General features: G+C 47.6%; 1 protein-coding gene across 6 annotated transcripts in view; it reads left to right on the forward strand.

The window, feature by feature from the left end:
* The window catches only part of PHF20L1 (PHD finger protein 20 like 1), a 1,153,412-nt gene that overhangs the window by 790,466 nt on the left and 340,112 nt on the right, over positions 1-22,834 (forward strand). For all 6 annotated transcript variants that reach the window (XR_011278670.1, XM_069621650.1, XM_069621651.1 and 3 more), the window contains one exon: positions 14,306-14,487. Coding sequence is in view for 5 of the 6 variants with exons in the window: in XM_069621650.1 (XP_069477751.1) it covers positions 14,306-14,487 (182 nt within the window). In the remaining variant the exon portion in view is untranslated. The remainder of the gene's footprint in view (positions 1-14,305; positions 14,488-22,834) is intronic.

Raw genomic sequence — 22,834 nt, forward strand, 5'->3', positions numbered from 1 at the left:
CCTTTGATGTCCCCTCTTATAGTCTCACCTGATGGTTTGAAAAGATGAGCTCTCCATCCTGCATTGAGCGCAGGGGTGCGTTGATAACCAGTTGCTTCACTGGCTCGAAGGAATTGGTGAGTTCCGGAACAATATTGACTCCGAGATTCCCGGCAAGACGCGGTAAGTATAAAGTTCATAAGAGTTCAAATGCCTGACTTTCACTCTTGTCCGATTCCTTGCAGGTTGCAGCTTGACCCTAATGAAGAGTTCCTCGTGGCAACCGGTAGTATTCTGGTAAGGATTTGTATTTTCCAACACAGTTCGATAAAATAATGTCACTTTCTCCCTTATTCAGGCGCTGAGAGAAAGTATGAAGTCTCGGGGAATAATACCTCCGGCGCTAAAATCAGTAAGTCTATTGTGGTGAGGAGGGTTCCCCTTGTTAGTCCCTTTGTTTCACCTTGCTGTCCTTTTGTTTCCCCTTACGTGCCAGGGTTCGGCGAAGATGCAGTGGAAGCTGTGCCGACCCGTGAAGAGGAATATTACCCCCTGTGGTAAAATCAGGTAAGTCTATGGGGGATGGTAACTAATAATCCTCTGTGTATTCCCTTGGCTCACCTTGCTGTTCTTGTCTTCTTCTTAGGTGCCGGAGTGCGGCGGGAACATGCAGGAGGATGCGGTGGAATGTGAAGATGCTGCGAAGGCCGGTGGTTCAGCGCGGCACTGCAGCAGACGAGGCGACAGGCATAAATAGCTTCTTTCTTCCAGCTCGAAGGCACGATGGATCGGGAATTAAGGTAAGGGTCAAAGGTATTGCTCTTGTTTTAACCTTTTCTCCTTCTTTCTCCCTTTTTCTAGGAGCTCCAAACTCGAGGCGGGCGTGGCAGAAGGCTGGAGGCAGACTTGCAGGCACAGTGAGCGTTACGCTGCTGGATGCAGAATAACGCGAAGCGTGTGCTGCTCTTCGGGCGTGGTTTAAATAGCCTCCAAAGTAGTCCCAGTTAAGTATTCCTCCCCAGCCCCACCCGAGTAAAAAAAAATAGTCCCCAAGTAAAGTAGTCCCTTCCAAGCCTCTTTTGGCTTGGAGCTCTTGCAGCATGGTCTGCATCAGGTAAGTTTTAATCTGAGCCTGGCGCCTATGGCGCCAGGACTGACTCCCCATATGAGCCTGGCGCCATAGGCGCCAGGACTGGACCCAAATAGCCCCTAGCAGGGTTTGTTGGGCTTGCTCGGGATAACTTGATGCCTGCTTCTGGGGTTGCTGGACTTGGTCTGGGTCCCCGGGGGTAAGCATCATGACAGGCACCCATGGGTGCCCATTTTGTCAACATGACCCTGGTCTTTTTGCCATTTCTTTCGGGAAAGGTCCTTCTTGAGATTTACTCTGCGCGCCAAACCAGGTCTGGTCCCTTTGTTTGTTTTGACTTTGGCGGGAATCACGAGTGAAGCCTGCCTCTGGCTCCAGCGTGTCTAGCAGGGGCAGGAAGTGAGGGAGGTGCCCAAAACTCCCTGTGCTTAGTCTCCTTGGTTATAGGAATGCACCCAAGGGTGATTGGCTAGAGGGCTATCCTTGGAAGACAGCCACCCTGCTGTGCGATTGACAGATAGACTGGAATAAATGGGAGAAACCTGCGTAAAAGGTGAGGCTGGACGAAGGAATCGGAAGAAGAACTTGGAAGATACGCCTGCTGCAACCCCTGGACTGTTGGTTTGCCTGATGAAGCACTGCTGCTGTGCTGAAGCTCTGAATTGGCCTCGACTAGAGAAGCCCTGCAAGGTCGACTTCTCAACTTGGGTTGGTGGGACCAATCAACCCCAAAGTGAACTCATCTGGACACCCTCTCAGATCTGGCTGTACTTCTGCTGCTGGAACCGAAGTGCCAGGGAGAGTAACACCAGATTGAGTGCATCGTTTTTAAGTTGGACCCGAGCGCCAGGAAGATCCTTCGGACACTAAGGAAGCAAGACTGGCCAAGCCTGAGCCACTTCAACAGAGTGCTGGACCCCAGATGTGAGGAAATTCTAGAGTGGTATCCGAGAGACCGCAGTGGTGCTGTTTGCTGAGCCTTGAGGAGCTAAAGCTGCGAAGTGTAGATTAATTGAAACAAAGAGTAAGGCTTAGTGTTGCAGAGTAAGGCTTAGTGTTGCAGTTTGTCTGTCGGGCGACTCCTCTTATATTGATTGTGGTAGTAGGGAAATAAAGTTCAAAACGATAATAAAAGTGTAGACGGGGGCAGGAAAAACCCCTTGGTCATACCAGTTTTATAGGAATGGTCGCAGGTCACTGGATTGACAGTAAGCCACATGAAACCCGTCAAATATAGGAAAATACAAAAAGGATGCATAAGCACCCAGGAAAATCCAGGACAGTGCGCCTTATAAGGTGTCTTAATTGGGTATTTAATTCAATCGCAAATGAGCCCTTGCAGATAACACGTGTTTCGGCCACTTTGGCCTTTCTCAAATCTGGGCTGATATTAACAGACTGTTCAGAATTGAAAAATATATGTGAGAACATGTATTACATCATACATTAGATGCAAACAATAATCATACAAATTGACCATTTGGTCACATAAGAAGTCATGGGTTTCAATATATCAACATAAAGCATAATTATATGATCAACAGTAAATTCAAATGTAAGTAAGCAAAAAGAGATGTGGGAGAAAGGGGAGAGACAAAAGAGGGTATGTGGGGGAACAAAACGAACAAAAGACAAAGCAGATAATATAATATTAGTAAGTGTTTTCTTCGTGCTCTTTAAACTTGAGTTACCAAATAGTTGTCGAAGTCACATCTATCCCAAGTCAAAAAACTCACCCAAACCGGGGGTCATTATGTTCTTATTCAAAAAACAACCATTTTAATGGGTCAAATCCCAAGGCAGTGTTATTCTGTTAGGGTAAAGGAATTATGTAAATAGATTAATGAACAGGAAAACTGTTAACCGCAAGGAATACGTCATTAATGTGTGCTAATAGTGCACTACTAAGAACCATATTGTGATACGCATTAATCCTAACTGACTCGGTTAAACCTGATACAGACTCACCACTTCTATGTATTGGTGATATTTCACTGAAGCCACTCTTTCAGTACCGAGTTTGCTTACGGACACGCAACAAAGTTAAACGCTATTCACGCACTAATCGGGGAATATAATGTGGCGCCGTGTCTCCGCTTGGATAATATTAAGCAAAATAATATAAAAATCTAGTAACTGGAATCTCCATCTCCTTCTTTGACAGGATTAAGTCGCTTACGGAAATCAGAGGAAAATCACTCGCGTCGGCTTCAGACTAATGGCGAGCGCCATTTTGGAACTCTTTTAAAAGGTTTCCATAGTAACTTAATGCTCCGCGCAAGCCGGCGTGTCATTGCTAAGCAACTGGCTTAGGAAACACACAAATCAGTGTATAGAGTGGTTCAATAGGATTAATTTATCCAAACTAAAATCTGTCCTACGAAGCGGGTGCAAATCTTTATTGTATTTTGCTTGTTTTATAAATTCTAATTAAGCTATTAGGAAAAGATTACAAAAACGCGCCGGAGCAAGTCTAACAAGTGGGAACACTAGTTATTTAAAAGGGCAGTCACTCTAAAATAATGTAGGACTGGAAAATGTTTAATTTACCCTAACTCTAAGTTGGGAAAATGCCTAATTTAATTTTCCTAATTTAGACTGATTGAAATAGATAACTGTATTGTTAGTAATCATGCGTCATATCTAACCCGAACCAGTGAGTGGAAAATAAATAACCCCTTGATAGGGTCAGTATTACCTGTTATTACGGTCCTCTTTAATTGGCAAGTAATTCAAAAACAAATGCAGGGTGACAAACGTGAAAGAAGAGGCATGTAGTCCAACATGGGCATTAATATCAAAGAACCTGGACATCAAAAACGGTCCTTAGCATAAATAATGTGAGAAAGTAATAAAATGACATAATGCACTGTTATTAGAAGCATACACTTAACAATGTTGTGAACATTATAAAAATGAGGACATTTCGGAGTCTAAATTTAGACCCAAAACAGTGGTACTGAAAAAACAAATCATTCTTGCTTCTGATTGTCGCAGTGTCTGTACTCGTATCTCCTCCCCTTTTAGATAGGGTACATATTGTAGGCCACTGAATCGTATGTTGGCCTTATCATCCATCTGGTGAAACTCTTGCCAGTGTACTGCCAAAGGTAAACTTGGATCTTGGCTACCTATTTTGACCTCTAGGGTCCCTCTTCTGCCTCTGAGAGAACTCCTGCAATAGTCTAGGGAAGGACTGGATAAGAATCATATTCTGCCCTGAGAAATATAACAAGTGTTTAAAAGTTACTTGTAACAGTTGGTTTGGTAACTGTCCCTCTGAAATGAGCAGTTATAAAAGTTATTACTTTGAATGTGTTCTGCCCTTTTACAAAGTATGTATAAGGTTATTTTACTCACCAGTGAATTGGATTCCCCACTTCCCAAAAGTAATTCTGTTGGCTTCAAATAACTATTTATTTCAGAATATAAGTCTATATGTTTACCAACTGGGTCTTGTTTCCCCTGACCTGCTGTATGGCCTGTTTAGAGTAAGTCTACATTGGGGTATTCCTACCTTCAATAACATTGGGTCATTCTCCAAGTGTCACATGGGTTTTGCTTTCACTTGTCTGCTTTATACAGATTCTAAAACAGTCTTACGTTTATACATATTTTTAAGTTGCTGGTAGCTCATTTAAAAAGTATATAGGTCTTGCTCACCTAGTATAACTGAATGTTATCCTGAATGTAGTTAGGGTTTTACTTATCTTGGTCTGCCTTGTGCCATCCTTAAATAAGTTGGACAGTTATTGCTTTCCTTAATCTGTGTTCCACTAATCTGAAAAGCAACTGTAATAGTTTATTACAACATTGTCTCTCACCAGGTATAACTTAGGTTATCCTGAATGTATAGGTTTAACCCGTTCTATGAATTTGTGTTCCACTATTCAGAAAAGTATCCTGGTAACAGGGCTGGTTTACTAAGTGTTTCCTGTTAGGACAGTTTTTCTGAAGTCCGACTAAGGGTTTAGTAAAACTATTCAATTGAGACAGTACAAGACTCCACTCTAAGTATAAGTCTGTACCACCTGAGTTCAGGGTAGCGTAGACTGAGCAGCCAGGCTTACCTTGGGCAGGAGAGAGGGCTGTAGAATCCATACAGATGAAATTGTAATACAAATGGTCCAAAGAAACAGTGAAACACTATGTTATTGTAAAAAAGAAATGGTTTATTTAAATACAAGTAGGCCCAGATAAATCTTGGGGGAAAGAAGTACTATTACAATATATATAACCACAATTCTAAAAAACACAACACTATGCTTGAAGGTACACAGGCCAAAGCAAATAACCTAACAGGAGCTATAGGGAAGTCAAAACCAATAGTTAACTTTAGATTACTTTCAATAAAAGTTATTCTAGCGGAGTTAGACCTTGGGGTGTAATATTCAATTACTTGCTTTACAGTTCACAGACTAAGGGAAGCAATAACAAACTTATTTTCGGATAACAGTTATACTCATGGTAAGTAAAATATGTACACTTTTTACAGGAGCTCTAAGCAACTTAAAGGCAGGTGTAAACCCAAGACTGTTTGTGTGTCTATCTAAAACAGACTACGGAAAACAAAACCCAGTGTTAAACTTTATGAATTGACTCAAGGTTATTCTAGGTAGGTAAACCCTAATGCAGACTTAGTCTGGACCAGCTAACAGCAGGTCAGTCGAAGCCAAACCCAGTTGGGGACACTCCTACATATACCTAACAGGAATAGTGAAGTGAAACCAGCAGCATTACTTTTTGGAAGAGGCGCAACCAAATCACAGGTGAGTAAAATAACCTTTTATATACTTTTCAGAATTGTAGAACATTTCTAAGGTAAGCAATAAATTTTGTAACTGTTCACTTTGAGTTAGTTACCAATCATCTCATACAAGTAAGTCACTTTTAAACACTTATTCTCTTTTGTCACAGTGGTAGAAGGCCGGCTCACTAGGGTCTAGTGTCCAAGAGGCAGTGTCAGGATAAGTTCTTACGTAGCAAAAGTCAGAGTTCCTAAGGAAGACTGTTCAATCAGGTGAGTATTTTACTTTTAGAGTAAGTTGAAGGTCCAGGGGCTTCACAGAAGACACCCTAGGAGGATTCCAGCAGGGGGCCTGGGTCTATTGGACGAGAGGACTCCCAATCACAGAGAACAACCCAAAACTGCACAGGAATCACAAGCGACTTAAGGTAAGCAAATACCCAAGCCAGCACAGTACCTTAGCACAGAAGGTTTTTCAGCGGGACGACTTCAGGATCTGCAGCCAAAAATCTGGTCAGTGGATTCCTTGTCTCGGTGACGCAGGAAAACAGGATCTTGGAAGGGATTTTGCAGCAGCGCTCAACGGGGAAGGCTCGAGGCAAGGTTTTCCTCACGGCTTGATGCGGCTCTGTGGATTCGGCACCTTTTCTGGAGCACTAAAGGAGACAGAATATCGCTGGTCGGCTTCTCGTTGTTTGCAAGGCCCAGCACTGTGGTGAGGGGACTGGAATCGTGCCTCTGGAGATCCAGCAGGATGCCCACGAATTTTCAGCGAGATTCGGAAGACTGCACCGTACAATGGCTAGAGGTCCCAGGGTATTGCAGCCCTGCAAGGTCGCAGCACGGTGTGGGATGGCTCAAAATAGAGGTGTTCTGGAGTCTAGTGGGTCTCACAAGGCTCTGGGTCGGGCTTGTCATTTTTGGAGTCCCCACGTCAATTGGAAGGAAGGGCTACAGCAGGCTCCGGTTACACAGCAGGGTCTCAGGTCGCTGGAAATCGTCTCGGCTGCTTTTCCTTCATCATCCTCTTCGGTTTTGGTTCCAGTGGTCGACTACCTATTCAGCTTCCAGGTTCGGACTTTGATTGGCAGGATTCCTACATAAACAGCTTTGCAACATTCAAACTAGGGGTGTTGGCAATCATCCCAGGACAGTCAGCCTTCCAGTTTGAACTGGATCTTGCACTCAGGCTGGAAGACAAAGGGCTTCAGAGTTTTGGACTCTTCCTTCGCTTCCTGCCTTCACAGACACTCTGGAGCCTGGGTGTGGAGTCCACTGGACTCCCGCCAAAGATAAAAATCACAAAGGAATTTCCCACCCTGGATAGTTTTGGGTTGTTTACTGTGATTGGGAGGCCTCTCGTCCATTGCACCCAGGCCCCTACTGGAATCCTCCTAGGGTGTCTTCTGTTAAGACCCCCAACCATCAACTAACTCTAGAGTGAAATACTCACTTTTGCTACTTAAGAACCTATTCTGACACTGCCTGTTGGACACTAGACCCTAGTGACCCCCCCTTCTGCCACTGAGAACACTCATGCTCCAAGAATAAGGGGAAGACTTTTAAAGCATTGGACCTTTTGCATAGAAAGGAGAATAAGTGTTTACAAGTTACTTACTTGTAAAAGAGTTGGTTGGTAACTGTAGAGTGAACAGTTTCAAAATTTATTACTTACCTTAGAAATGTTATGCCATTCTGGAAAGTATATATAAGGTTGTTTTACTTGCCTGTGAATTGGTATTGCTGTTGGCTTCACTTGACTATTTATTTCAGAAAATTAGTGTGCACGTTTCCCAACTGGCTCTTGCTTCCCCTGACTTACTGTTCGTCTGCCCAGAATAAGTCTGCATTAGGTTTTACCTACCTAGAATAACTGAGTCATTCATAAAGTGTAGTACTGGGTTTTGCTTTGCATGGTCTGTTTTAGACAGACACAAAAACAGTCTTAGGTTTACACATGCCTTTAAGTTGCTTATTGCTCCTGTAAAAAGTGTATAGGTTTTACTTACCTTCAGTATAACTGTTATCCTAAAATAAGTTTGTTATTGATTCCCTTAATCTTTGAACTGAAAAGCAACAGGAATTGTCGTAGTCAGGCTGTGAATCCTCTGTAAAAGAAAAAATCAGTTTGTTTCGTTTCTGAACTGTCTTTCTCCTAATAACCAATCACTGGTCTCTGGGTCATACTGCCACCAGCCAATGACTGCCCTCTACCTAAGCCCCTCCTCAGGCAGCAATCTTCCTATTTTTACTGCACGTTCAAGTGTTGGAGTCCTCGTGCTTAGCTCTCTAGTTTTTACTGCGTATTGCGTTTTTCAAAAGAGTTTACTTATTCATTGGTCAAATTGAGCCTCAAGCTCCACCGTTTCATTTTCTGATTAACAGGGACCTGTTTCGAAATCTCTATGCCCTCAAGGGTGAATTTTCATTGAATTTCACTTCTTGAAGGATTCCAGAAGATCTTGGAGGCCTACCCCTCGTGGTTGTGGTCATGGCCAAAGACAAAGGAGACTCAACGCCTCTGTTTAGGATCTGCCCGGGATGTGGACTACAGAATATCTTCAAGGAGGGTGGGCACTCCCGGTGCCTCTACTGCCTCCACGCAGATAAATTGCACGTCGAGGAGGCCTGTGCGTTCTGCAAGGACATGTCCTCCCGGACCATGAAGGACCGTCACAAGCGACTCGATGACTGGATGGAGTCGAAGAGCCAGGCGGCAGGTGCGCCCCGACAACGTACCTCTCCCAAGAGGAAATCCGAGTGGTCTTCTAAGACCTTTGAGGGCACTCCGGTGACCGGGGCCCAACATAAGGCAAAGCACCACGGGCACCAGGAGTGCCGTTGGTACGGGCTCCTCTGCTGCCAGGCTGGGCGCAGCATCACCAATGTCGTCAACCACGAGCCAACGCTTCGGCTCGATGAAAAGGAAGTCAGACAACCCGGGTAAGCTTCTGGAGAAGGCCCGGTCGGTTCTGACGAAGAAAGCCAAGGGGCAGAGAGGCGGTGGGCCTCCACCCCCACCACGGTGAAGGCCTCGAATGTGCCTAAAGTCGTGAAGGCCCAGATTCACCAGGCTAAGGCTTCGATTGGGGGAGTGGCAGCGTCCCTGGTGAAGACCGTGGAGGCGGCCCCAGTGGAGACGGCCCCCAAGCCAAGTGTTTCCCTGCCTGGCTGGAGGGAATCTTCTTATCTTCTTTCACGCCCATCGATGAGACCTGCGAGAAGAAGGGGGGGGGGGTATTTGGCACGATAGTCCTACCGGACTCGGATATCTGCTCCGAGGACAAGCTTTCGGGCCTCAAATCAGTCCTTGACAAGCAGTTCGCTGAGGTCGGAGCCTACGGGAAGGAGCCCGACGAGGTGGACGTGGAGAGCGACGGGGGAGACGGCTAGGTACGGCAGATCGAGCAGCCGGAGGACACTACGCAGCTGCCGACGCTCCCGTCGCAACCGCTGCCTGCACAGATGGACAAGTCGGAGGACATCTTGCTGGCCTTGCACACACTATGCACAGAAATAAGGACAAGGGTGCCTTTGCCTCCGGCGGACGATCCAACGGTGCCTGGACAATCGGGGAGCCCTCCACTCCAAGCAGAGGCGGGTCCATCCACCCCCGTCCTTTCATCCTTCGCCTCCATCCCCTCCACCGAGGCACGAGACAGGGACAGAGACGGCAGGGACGGACGACGGCTGCAACAAAGGGAAATGATCTCCCGTCGCTTCCCCCCCCGGGCTTCTCCTCCTGACCGGATTGGCTCCTTTCACGCCATGATCGCTAGGGCCTAAGAGCTTTTTCAGCTAAGCCCGAAGAGCAGAAGGAGGGATTCCTGTATCTGCGACGAGAAGCCAAGTGGAAGACTGTAGTCTCAGTCCCGCTGTTGGACGACATCTGGGACGAGGGGCTGGCCCTCCTGAAGAACCCATCCTCGGCCCCAGCGAAGAGAGACCGGTACGAGAAGAAGTACCGGGTTCCAGACTCCGCACCTTTGTGCCTCAGAGCGCAGCCGTCAACGGACTCGGCGGTCTCCGTTTCGGCCAAGAAGAAATCTGCTGGGGCGATGGCATAGACTTCCACTTCCTTGCTGGACGGCGTGGGGAAGAAGCTGGATACCATGGGACGTCCAATCATCTCGGCGGCGACGACCATTAAGGCTGCCAACGCTCTTGCTATCGTGGCCCGCTAAGATAGGGAGCTGTGGTTTGAAATCGCCCCCCTCCTGGACTTCCTCCCAGGCGACAAGAGGGCGGAAGCCCTTGAGATCTTGCAAGAAGGCGAGGTGGCTTCGGACCACGCCATCACGGTTGCCACGGACATTGCTGACACCAGTTTCCGCCAGATGGGAAACAGCGTTTACCTTCGCCGGCCTGGCTGGCTCAGGGCCATCGATTTCCGTCAGGACGTACAGACGGGGGTACTGGACATGCCCTTCGACAGGAACAACTTGTTCAGCAAGGCAGTAGACGAGTCACTGCAGGCCATCAAGGCAGACACCACGACGGCCCGTGCCTTGGGCACTCTCTATTAACGACTGCCGCCCTTTTGGCCCTCCGGAGGCAAGTCACAAGGAGCCTCCAAAGGATTTGGCGGCAGCTCTTCTTCATACCGTCCGGCGGCCCGTTCTTCATCCCAGGAAGCCTACAGAGGCCGCAACAAGGCCGGAGGACATCGTCGCCAAGGGGCCCTGGGTGGTAAGGCCTCAGCAAAGCAGGACTGAACCGGGCGTGATGTCGGGCCCCCACCTGAGCACCCCGGTGGGAGGCCGGATAGCGAGCTTCGTCGGCGTGTGGAAGTCCATCTCCACCAACCATTTGGTGCTGGATGCCCTGGCCCACGGACACACTCTGGAGTTCCAAGGGAAGTGTCCCCGTTTTCCACCGGTGACCAGGAAAGAAAACCACATTTTGCAGCTTCTGCTGGAAGTGCGAGCAATGCTAAAAAAGGGCACAATAGAAGTCGTCCCAAAGAGGCTCCGGAGTTTACTTGCGGTACTTCCTCGGCCGAAAGAAGACCAGCGGTTGACGGCCCATTCTAGATCTTTGCTGCCTCAAAAAATACATAAAATCCCAGAAGTTCTGGATGGTCACCCTCCAGCACGTGCTGGGAGAAGGGGACTTCCTGTTGTCGCTGGACTTGGAGGATGCCTACTTCCACATCCCCATTCACAAGGGACATTGAATGTTTCTGCGCTTCGTGGTCCAAGGATGGCACTACCAATTCAAGGCCCTCCCCTTCGGGTTGAAGTAGGCCCTAAGGGTCTCCACCAAGTGCCTGGCACCGGTGGAGACTCGGCTGCGCCTGCAGGGGATCCACGTCAACCCTTACCTGGACGATTGGCTCATCCGAGCAAAGTCCAAGGAACTTGCCGTCTGACGCACACCATCCGCCTGCTCACTGAACTGGGGTTCTCGATAAACTATGCAAAGTCCTGCTTGGAGCCATCTCAGGACGCCCAGTTCCTGGCAGCCAGACTAACATGGTGGCGCGCCTAGCTGCACCGTCGGAGGACAGGATAAAGCCCATCCTGGGCAAGGTGCAATGGCTGTTGACCGTGAAGGTTGCCAGGGTGTGGTCCATCAAGTCCCTGCTCGGCATGATGTCATGCATCTACCTCGTTCGGCTGTGCTGGATGCGGCCGCCGCAGGAGTTCCTCGACGCTCGTTGGATGCAAGCAGCGGGAAGCTTCGAGGACAATATCGCCCTCAACGACACATTCCGTCGAGTGATTCGGTGGTGGGGTGTCCGTGTGCATCTTGCGGCGGGCACGGACTTCCAAACCCCGGCGCATTAGGAGACGATGACGGCGGACACCTCACTGGAGGTATGGGGCGCACATACCGGAGATGTCCACACAAGAGGCCTGTGGCTCCCAGAGGAGAGAACGTTACAAATCAATGTTCGTGGAAGACAGCGTTCCTGGTGGCCATCACCTCTGCACGACGAGTGGGAGGGATCCAGGCCCTCTCCTGTAAGCCTCCGTACTTGACTTTTCCACGCAACGAGGGTCGTGCTAAGGACACACCCCTCCTTCATGCCCATGGTGCCGTCAGACTTCCATCTCAATGAGCCCTTTGTGTTACCTATTTTCTTCCTTTCTCCTTCGTCGCCGGCTGAGAGGACTTTGCACTCACTGGATGTGGCTAGAGCGCTGAATTTCTACGTGGACCGCACAAAGAGTTTTCGGAAGACGTCACAGCTGTTTGTGAACTTTGGCCCTGTGAACCAGGGGAAGGCCCTCTCCAAGGCCTCCATTTCCAGGTGGCACTCCGGCTGCATCACGCACTGTCACCGGTTGGCAAACCGACCGTTGCCTGGCCGTCAGAGCCCATTCGACCAGAGGGATCACTGCAACTACAACGTTCCTGTCTGGTGTGCCCCTGCTGGACATCTGCAGGGCTGGTACGTGGAGGTCAACGCACACCTTCACAAAAATGCTACTGCTTCGACCGGGATTCCAGGGAGGAGTCCAGAGTTGGCCAAGCAGTGCTGTGCAAGCTGTTCGCTTGAAAGTGAAACCTGGTGAGTAGGTAAGAGATGCTTAATGTTGAGCCTTGCCACCTCCTGTGGTTGTGCAAGTGTACTGAGCATGTGAATACTGGACGATTGGCTCATCCGAGCAAAGTCAAAGGAACTTGCCGTGCTGGAGAAGGAACAAGTTACTTACCTGTAACTGTTGTTCTCCAGCATGGTTCTGGCATGGATTCACATGCGAACCCTCCCGCCTACCCCTCTGCGGCTCTTCTCTTGGTCCTACTGCCACTTTACCAAACCCCTCCTCAGGCAGCCATGTTCAGATTTGGTAGCACGTAGAGGGCAGTCATTGGCTGGGGGCAGTATGACCCAGAGACCAACGATTGGTTATTAGGAGAAAGACGATTCAGAAACTAAACAGATTTTTACTTTTACTGAGGATTCCCAGCCTGACGGGGAATATTCATGAGCATGTGAATCCATGCCAGACCCATGCTGGAGAGCAACAGTTACAGGTAAGTAACTTGTTCCTTACACCCCAAGGTCCAACTCCCCTAGAATAACTGTTATCCTGAATTAGAGTTATAGGTTTATACTGTTCCTAGTATCTGAGTTTCACTGGATCAGAAAAGTATATTGTACAATTGATATTACTATGTGTTTTCTTGCAGAGCGTCACAGTACAACTGATAGGCTCTACTACCCTGGTATTACTGAAAGTAATCTAAAAGTAACTATTGGTTTTGACTTGCCTAGAACTCCTGTTTGGTGTTCCACATAAGGTTATATGCTTTGGTCTGTGTAACTTCAAGCATAGTGTTATATTTTTCTATAATTGTGGTTATATATAATGTGATTTATCTGGGTCTACTTGTATTTAAATAAACCATATAGTTTTACAATCCATAATGTTTCAGTGTTTGTTTGGACCGTTTGTATTGCAATTTAATTTGTACTGATTCTACAGCCCTCTCTCCCTCCTAAGATGAGCCTGGCTGCTCTTTCTACGCTACCCTGAACTCTGGTGGTACAGCCTTATACTAAGAGTGGAGTCTTGTACTGCCTCAATTGAATGGTTTTCCTAAGCCCTTAATTGGACATCAGAAAAACTGTCTTAACACCCATCAGCTGCAAACCCTTTTCTTGCAATGTTGGAACCATAAAGGCCAGAGAAACCTCACATCAGCATACATCACGTTTCACTCTGCTCGAAATGAGACTATGGGCAGTGCGTTTCAATCTAGTGCCACACTGTCGAGATGTGCACGTAGTTTCTCTTTAGACAGATCAACAATGAAAAAAGGAAAAATCATCCAGAGGGATCTCAATAAATCGGCAGGTTTGCTTCAGTTGGACAAATCTCAGTAACAAGTACTGTATGTTATGAATCGTTTAATTTACATTTAAACATCCTACACCTTTCCTGGAAGTTTAGCCTTGGCTGTTCCTCCAAATTTGCCACTAGGAGAGTAAGGTGGATTTTAAGGTAACCATTTTGCCTAGTTCTGTGCTGGCACCTGTCATACTCCCGTTTTAGGGGACTGGGATGAATCCACCAACATGGCAGGTTCATCTGTTAATGTTTGTGCTGTGGATGCAGGATAAAGACAGTGAAGATAGGATGATTGGCTGGCCTCACTAGAGAGCCAACAATGTGCTTTGGTTCCATAATGTTTATTTTATGTTGCTCCGAGAGTAATCCTGTCACCTGGTAATTGCTTCAATCTAAATGAATCAAAGTGAAGGACTAGTTTAGCAAATATCAGTATGTTAAGTCCTCTGTTTCTCAATCGAAATTACTAATCTGCTTTCAAACTATTTTTTATGCTGAGAATGGATAAAGTGAGTCCTGGTTTGAAACTACAAACATCAGTTTAAAATATGTGACCCGTGGTGAAGGACAAACTTTACACCTGGTTGTAACGGAACCTTGTCAGTTGGTAATTCAAGAACCATTTAAATAAAATGAATTTATTTTTGCCATGTTTATTTAAGTATGATTAAAATATTAATTTTATAGATTTGTCTGATGTGGAGTTCTTGGACAATTCATCCACTGAGAGTTTACTATTGAGTGGTGATGAGTATAACCAGGATTTTGATTCGACAAATTTTGAAGAATCGCAGGATGAAGAGGAGGCAATCAATGAAATTGTGAGATGCATCTGTGAAATGGATGAGGAAAAAGGTTTTATGATTCAGGTACTTATTATTTCTTATACTATATAATGCAGAGTGTGTTTGTGGAAGAGCAGGGTTTTACTCTTTCAACAAGATTTGGGTAAAATTCTATTTTAGTAAGCATTGCTGTAAATTAAGATATTTGCTGGTAAGATGCAGAGCTATTTACACATGTATTTATAAGCGCACACACCTGCATCAATGAGACTGCAACATTATGGGACTTAAAAATGTTTCCTGCATTGTTCCTTGAACAATGTCTGGTACACTCAAGCTGCACCTTACATATACTCATGAAGACACCTAAACCTCCTACCCCCAAACTATGTTTAGCAATTCACTCTACTGCCTCAGCCAGGATCTTCAGACTTAACACCAGGATTCCCCTTCCCTTCTACCCCAAACCTGTTTAATTCCACACGTTTTAGCCATTCTCTAAACACAACAACTCATCAGTGCTTCAGGCATGCAGACTGTGTTGAAAATCTGTACACCTCGGATGATTGAGGGCTTTTTGTGAGGGGGTTAACACAGTCTGCCCCAGAAGGGCCTTTCACTTTGGTCAACCCTAACAACGGACAAACTCAAGTAGCAACTTGAGCTATCTGAATAGTGTTAGGACTGGATTTCTATCTACCTGGTGGTCAGATGTATAGGAGGATGTATAGGAGGCCAACCTAGTTTAGTGACAGGGACAACTCTGGGAGCTGTAGCCAAAACAGTTCAAGGTAGCAGGAAGAGTTTTCAAAGCAATGTCTCATGAAGGGTTAGCCTGATTGCCCCAATGAGTGTACACAGTTAAAGGTCAAGGAACACACTTAAACAGTAATGTAAATACATATTTATTAGCCCATATAACACTATAAAAAATGACTACTAGCATGTAATGTTATCACTCAAACTGAATAAATGATGTATATATACAATCATTGGAGTTGGGGCAACGTAACATCACAAACCACTGCAAAGTAAGTATGCAGCACCAAGATATACACCGCTAACTTTAAAAGTCCATCACTAAGCTGGATGGGGCCTTGTTTCCAAAAGTTCACCAACGTTCCACAGTTTTGTGAGGCTGGAACAAGTTAGTGGAGGGCTTCTGGGATCCAATGAAGAGTTCCAAGGGGTGAAGGACAAGTTTTTCTAGTGAAGAAGTGTCTCCCACATTCGAGATACTTTTATGAGCACGCTATGTCAAAGCCAAACTGTTAAAAGACCTTTCAAAAGTTTCCAACCTTTTAAACGGGAGATAGAGGGTTCAGTTAAGTACTCCGATTATTCTTGGGACTTGGCAAGTCTTCAGGGGAGGGCCCAAGGTTGCTTTCCCCACCGCCACCTCTGCTCCTCTGTGCCCAAGGGGTTGCAGGTTTGAACACTTTTCTGGTCTGCGACAAATACTGGTGCATTCAGTCTTCAGGATGGAGAATGCAGAAGAACTCTATGCAGGGCCGCTCTTGGCACAGGACTGGATGCAAGAAAGCTGTTTTGGAAGACGGCCACCAATGCATGGCGACACTGGATGACACAACTGTCGCGGTCTGACTTCGCCACCTATCTCGATTCCCAGTGCTACTGGAACCACAGAATTGGGTAGAGATGAGGCAGCCACCGGGTGATCCAGGAACACTTCTGGGGGCTCTTCTTCGCACAGGACTCTAATTATGGTCTGGAAAACCACAGTTTGAGCGGAAATGGTAGGCCGGGAAATCCCAGAATCAATAACGGAACTAGTCAAGGTAAATGGCAAAACCTGCCTTATTAGCAATCCTCATAAAGCAGGGACAACATACAAGCAAAGATGTATTTGGAGCTGTCAGCTCTCTTAGCCACAATAATGGTTTAAAAATGAAAAATAAGTAATCCTTGACGTCCCATTACAATCTTGGTTACAAAAACCTACGGGGTTGAGGAATTGGTGATGGGAATAGACTATGTATACATAGTATATGGGTTAGTCCTTTATTTGGCTATTGAATATCTGACAGTTCCACCTGGGACCACCTCTAAATTGACAGACTCCTCCTGTAGCATAAGCTGTCGATCCCCAAAGTTCTAGGCCTCAACGCATAACGGCTGCATCTGCAGCGCGGTAGCCCAAACTCAGAACTGGCCAGTCACTGGGTGATCCCGGGGCACTTCTGATGGCTCTCCTTAGCTTGACTCCGAGTTGACATCGAGGGTGATTGTTCACAATACCCCAAGGGTTGAAACACCTTTGCAGTACTTCTAGAGATCAGTAGTCAGACTGGGCTTTCCCGGGACAGCAGCAGAAGTTGGTTGCCAGGCCTTTTTCCAACGAGTCTCCAGTCTCCTCACTCGTCTGGCAGCTGGACATGATACTTGGCTCATTCAGTTTTCTTCCAGGATCTCTCTGGAACGAATGCAGGGGTCCTCTTCTTATCCAAAAGCCAGTTAAGAGCCAAACTCTTACTAACCAATGTAAGATCTGGCACACACACCCCCAACAGTGGCCCAATCAGGACCTCTGGTGGCAGAGCTAACTAATGCATTCCATTCAGACACACTGAAACCAGTTTATAGATTGGGACCAAACATTCCCAGACCACTTCCTTGCAGCAACACATGGCCCTGCAGTAGCCCACAAAACTCCTCCGCTTGCCTGGGCACTGGAAGTCCATATGAGGATTTTCATGTCTTCAAAGGTCAGTAAGAAGGGTTGGTGACAAGATGGCCAAGGGACAAACTAAAACCTTGTGGCACTGCCATGTTGGACACTAGCCACAGCAGGTAGACAAACGCAGTAAGGCTAAATCAAATTACACTAAAAAAGAGCTAAAAGTAACTGCTGCCACCATCTTGTCCCTTAGGCACGCCTGAAGTAACCAAAAATCCTAGTCTAGAGCAAAACAAAAAGTTTACCCCATTGTACTGCATTGTAAGATGCGTTGTACACTGATAGTTACCAAAACTGTCAACAAAGTAACAAGACTAAGGGGAACAATGTTTCCCTTTACTGGCAGCCTGACGTTTTCCTCAAGTGTCCCCATGACAGATGAGCAAAAGGCAGTGTAGTGAAGCTGAAGGCTAAACTGCACTGTAATAAAATTCAGGTCATATTCAAAAATAACAAGCAAAAGGTTTGGGGGTCATAGAAATGGAGTGAACATCCCAGAGTCAGAAGATGACGCAAGCAGACCGGGTAGGTTTTACCACGGGGTGGACAGTACCTTCCAGCGATTGCTGTAGGATGGTTCCAGCAAGGAGTAGATAGAAGATCCGGCTTCCTGTTCTTCGACCCTGGTGATGGGAATAAGGTGACCTTGGTGTGTCTGGCGACAGCACACGTGCAGAGGAATGTCCAGTGGCAGATCTGCAAGGTAGTGGCTTGTTGGTGCCTTCTGCAGGCTCGGTGGACAGTCTGTTGTCGCAGCGGTTCTTAGTTAAGATTGATAAATCTTCCTGACCTGTGTCAACCCCAGAACGTATTGATTGGACTTGGTGTTTATTTTCCCCTGTCCCTAGGTGAAGTGGAATATTTTTTCCCCTCTCACCTAGTCTTTTGCTCTTAGTCCTACGTCCCCTTTCCTCCATACTGTATGGGTGTCCCTCGCTAGGGAGAGGAAACAGAAGCTTTTTCACCAGAAAAAATTGTCTTCCCCTTTTAAATTTAGATGGGCGGGGGCTTTCGGGGGACCTATTCCTGACACCGCCCACCAACACCACTCCCCGTCCTCTTTTCCGCCTCGATGGGAGCATACCACTTCACCAGAGCTCCTGGGTTAGGACTCCGGACTTGTAATTCCACACGCTCTTCCCTGAAAACTTTTTTTTTCTATCTTTGATTTCTCCTATATTGTCAGAGGAGACTGTCCTCTGGTGCCACGCTCCTCCCTTGCGCATGTTGACAACGGTGGGTTTTAGCAGGTGTCCGGCCTGCAAGGGTTCCTTCCCCATGACGGATCGTCACGCGCTCTGCCTCTGGCTCCTTGGCTATGACCAGGTGTGACGCGCTGACCCCGCAAGCGCTCAAGGATTGCTTGGCCAGGTGGAGGGAGCTGTTCGTTGGATCTCCTCCAGAGGACCTAAAGACTTGCATAAGGAGGAAGACCAGGCCCAAGATAGGTGCCCTGTTCTCTGCCGCACCCCGCAAGGGAAACTCCTTCCCTGGCTTCTAGGTCCTAAGACTGGAAAGGAGACTGAGGCTCCTAGAGCTACCAGCCAACAGGTTGAGGGGTCGATAGACCCTCCCGTTCCCACGGCTGAGGGGCTGCAAATATTTTACCGGGGACATACCAGAGGAGCTTTGTTCTACTACCGGGCTTGTAACCGAGGGGGTGCCTATGCACAGCACTACCGGCGACATGGCCGAGGGCACTCCGCCTCCCGGGTCTCTACCTGAGGTGCAGGGAAGGTTCTAAGCATACAGGCTGAGACTGGGCCCAGCTCTTCAAGCACCACACAGCAGGCACGTGGCTTGGGGCATGACAAAATGGCCACCAGGCCAGATTAGATGGCAGCTCGCCTGGGGGCCCCTCCTCCTTCAGGAGAGCAGGCATGGGAACACACACATAGGTGGGACTGGACCACTCCAGTGACCTGGTCCACGTCTTACCAGACCACACCGTCACAGGGAAAATATGCAGCTCCCAGCTGGGCAGGTCAAGGACCACCAATAACTCAGTAACCACAGGGCTCGGCTCCCACTCCTCCAGGCCCTTCCCCTACATGCAAGGATAGATTCTTCGAAAACTTGATTCCCCTCATGAAGTCACAGCAGAGGGGCTCCATCCTCAGGGCAGGGGGGTCATCGAGGACATGCTACTCCCGGCACCTCCCCAGGCTCTGGTGTTGCAGACCCTGGTACCGGTTCAACCCTTGGTTCCCGTGCTCACACCAGTCTTGCAGGCTCTGCCTCCGGCACAGCCTCAGCAGCTGCCCCCGGCGCTGCCAGTCAGTACGCCACAGCTGCCCGCACTTGGCACGCCCCCCTTCAGCCCTGGACCTGCAGGACACAGCAGGCATCACAGACGAGGAAGATGAAAAGGACACTCCCTCGTCAGCGAAGGCTTTCCCTGAGGGGTTGGCGGGTGTAGCAGAATAACTTGGTATTCTGCAACCTCAAGTCAAGCAACCTGAGGTGGGGGCTCTTGCTGAAAAACAGACCATTCGCCTTGCCACATGAACTGGCATGCCTCTGCAAAAGGATGTAGAAGCCCTCGCCAAGAAGGGATAGGTGAAGCTGCACTCAATGCAGACTACCAATAAACGCCTGGATGCTAAAGGGACTCACTCATTCTGTCAGTACACCCACTCCGCATTCATCAGTTATAGCTACGGCCTCCCTTTACTCCAAGCCACAGTCTTCGTAAGCTTCTCTGACATCAGCGCTCCTTTGGAAGTAGGAAAAGCTGTTGGGAGCATATGGCCAAAAGATATACTCTAATGCCGCACTCCATCTACGCCAGGCCAATGCTGATGCTATGCTGGTATGTCCCCGGTGAATCAGAAGCTGTGGAGGGAGATTGCAGACTTTCTCCCAGTGCTCCCCGCAGAGTCAGGTGTGCTTCAGGGCTGGATTGACACAGGGCATAATTGTGGCTCAAGATATCATGGAGTCTACAGTGGCTCACATCGACATATCAGGTAGAGCGATCTGTATCGCCACCGGTATGAGGACAGCTTGGCTCAAAGTGACCAAGTTTAACCCTGACGTGCAGGAGCGCTTTCTAGACCTGCCATTTGAGGGGGCCAGGGGGAGTTACTTGTTCCACTCGCCCACAGACAAGGAACTGGACAAAAATAATAGCTCTCAGACAGTTAAATCCTTGTCAATGCTGACAGTCCGTGCCCAAAGCCTATAGCCAGAGTCTCCAGCGCTCGGATAGAGCATGTACCTTCGGTGGCTTCAGGGGCTTTCGGAAGAGATGTGCCAGACAACCAGACCAGTCTCCTAGCCAGCACAGGCGCAAGCAGCACAAAGCCTCACTAGGGATTTATCCAGTGCCCCTCCCAGTCACCAGCATCAGAGGGTAAAAAGTTTTGACAACGTCATAAAGATTCACAAGTCTCTGGTGGGGGCAGGCTTGCCCTGCACTTCAGGGCATGGCAGGCAAGGTTTGCGGATGTTAGGCAAAATTGTATGAAGTACCCTCTGGGACAACCACATACAATTAGGACTACAGGTGTAAGCAAAACCAACCTTTGGTATAAGTCTGTACTACACAGTTTTGTCGTAGGGAGCTGAGCAGCCAGGCTTATCTCAAGAAGGAATATGAGCAGTAGAGGTCTTACAATCACAGTAGTACAAGTAGACACTTACACTCAAGGTTTCTTGGTAAAACTCTTGTTAATTTATTACACAATCATTTACAAAACATTCACTAGAAGGAGGCAACTTAATATTATACTCAAACATACTTCAATAACCAATTCGTTTCTGAACAAATTAGGCTCCCCTGAAATGGGAGCAAAATGGCATTTCAGTTATTTTCAATGGGAGTAAAAAGGCACAAGTAAGCAGAATTGATCACAAATACTTTCTTAGGCAGTGCAAATAGTTTTTGTTCACTAGAGGACTCGATTCAGTTCAATAGGCCTAGGCCAAAGTCAGTGGACTCGTTTCTTGACTAGGAAAGAGCAGTTGTTGAAGTAAACGGTAAAGTCTTTGCGAAAGTTCTCAGAAGTAGTTTGGACGAAAAAGAATCGTATGTTGGGTCACAAGCTGATTAGGCCTGCAAGTTGGGAAAGTTTCACAAACTTTCACTGCGAGAGAGGCATTCTCTCAATCGGGTTGGCACAGTACCTTAGTATGAAGCAAAAGATGCAGCTGTAGACGTTGGTTCCTGGCAGTTCCTGCCGATCTCACTTTTCCTGAACCTCAGTCGTGGGAACAAGAGGGAGGACGATGGGGGACTCCTGCACTGCACGGGATCGTCAGAAAAGTCTGGCAAAATGGAGCCCCTTCTGTTCGAGTAGCTGTAATTCAAGCACACAAGCTGGTGTCCTGCCCCCTGGTTAATCCTAACCAACTTCAAGAATGGTATCCAGGTGGCTTACGAGTTGATTGGTCCCACCAACTCAAAGGAAGACGTCGTCCTTGAAGGGGCTTCTGTCAAGGTGAACTTGGCAATTCAGACCTGCAGCAGGGCTTCACCGGACAAACCAATGGTCCAGGAGTTGCAGAAGTAATTTTCCAGCTAGTCTTCGGTTCTTTCGTTCCAGTGGTCGACTCTGCTTTCCATTCCAAGAGACTCGCCTTTTAAACAGCTTTCTCCCATTCATTCCAGCCTAGCTGCCACTTACCCAGCAGGGTGGCTGTCCTCGCCGGACAATCAACCAGCCAATCACGCCAGAATGCATTTTGGTCTCATCGGAGACCCAAGCACAGGGAATTTCGGGCACCTCCCTCGCTTCCTGCCCACCCCAAACACTAGACGCCAGAGGCGGTCTTCAGTCCTGAAGCCCGCCAAAGGCCTTGAGACAAAGGGACCAAACCTGGTTTGGCGCGCAGAGACAAACACTAGAAGGACCTTTCCAAAAAAAATGGCGAAATAAAGAAGACCGGGACTGTTTAAATAAAGGGGCTTAAGGCGTCATCTTGAAAAACATGGCTCCCGTGATTTTTAGCTACCGGTGTTCGCGGTCGGGAAAAGTCATGGTAGTTCATTGTAAAACCACTGCCACCAGCCATTTCGATAGAAAAGGGCAGCATTTGACTGCTACATGAGTTTCTAGACACATGGGATACTAGGTAGCCCCTCCAGCACTCTATAGGAAGATGGTGTGTGCTGGGTCTAGGAATTTAAAAAGACTAGTAAAGTCAATTTAACCTTACATTCTCTGGGAAACAGTAGTTTATCCCAGAGTAGGTTTTTAAACCTTTGGGAAGTCTAAAAAAGACATCCATCTGTCACTGCACTGAGGGTGCTGTGTAACACACATGAAAAGATGCCTATGGGAAAACTCCATAATCAAAGAACACAAGAGTGACACATCAAAATACATGAAAGAGTAGGGGGGGGGCTCAGACACTTTGTAAAAAAAAAAAAAAAAATCAAGTCCTCAAAATCCAGCAAAGTTGCTGGGGTTCTCTAAGGTTAAGGGAATTAGCACATTTTTGAGAATTCTCCCTAACACCGGACCCATAGATCCTCTCTGTAGTCTCGGCGGGCTTCCGCCTACCAATCCCTCCTTGTCTTTCCTCCCTTCCACTCCCACAGATTGGGACAGCAACTCTTTTAGTGGAAATCCACTCGCTTATCGCGAGTCAGCCGGTGGAGGAGGTCCCAGCCTCACAACGAGGCATGGGCTTCTGTTCCCGAATATTCGCCATTCAGAAGAACCACCAGGCTGGCCTGCGAGTTGTTCTAGACCTTTCTTCCTTGAACTTTTCCCTTCCCCTTCAAAA

This window comes from Ambystoma mexicanum, chromosome 5q (genome assembly GCF_040938575.1).
Source record: "Ambystoma mexicanum isolate Mex_15411 chromosome 5q, UKY_AmexF1_1, whole genome shotgun sequence".
NCBI classification, from domain to species: domain Eukaryota; kingdom Metazoa; phylum Chordata; class Amphibia; order Caudata; family Ambystomatidae; genus Ambystoma; species Ambystoma mexicanum.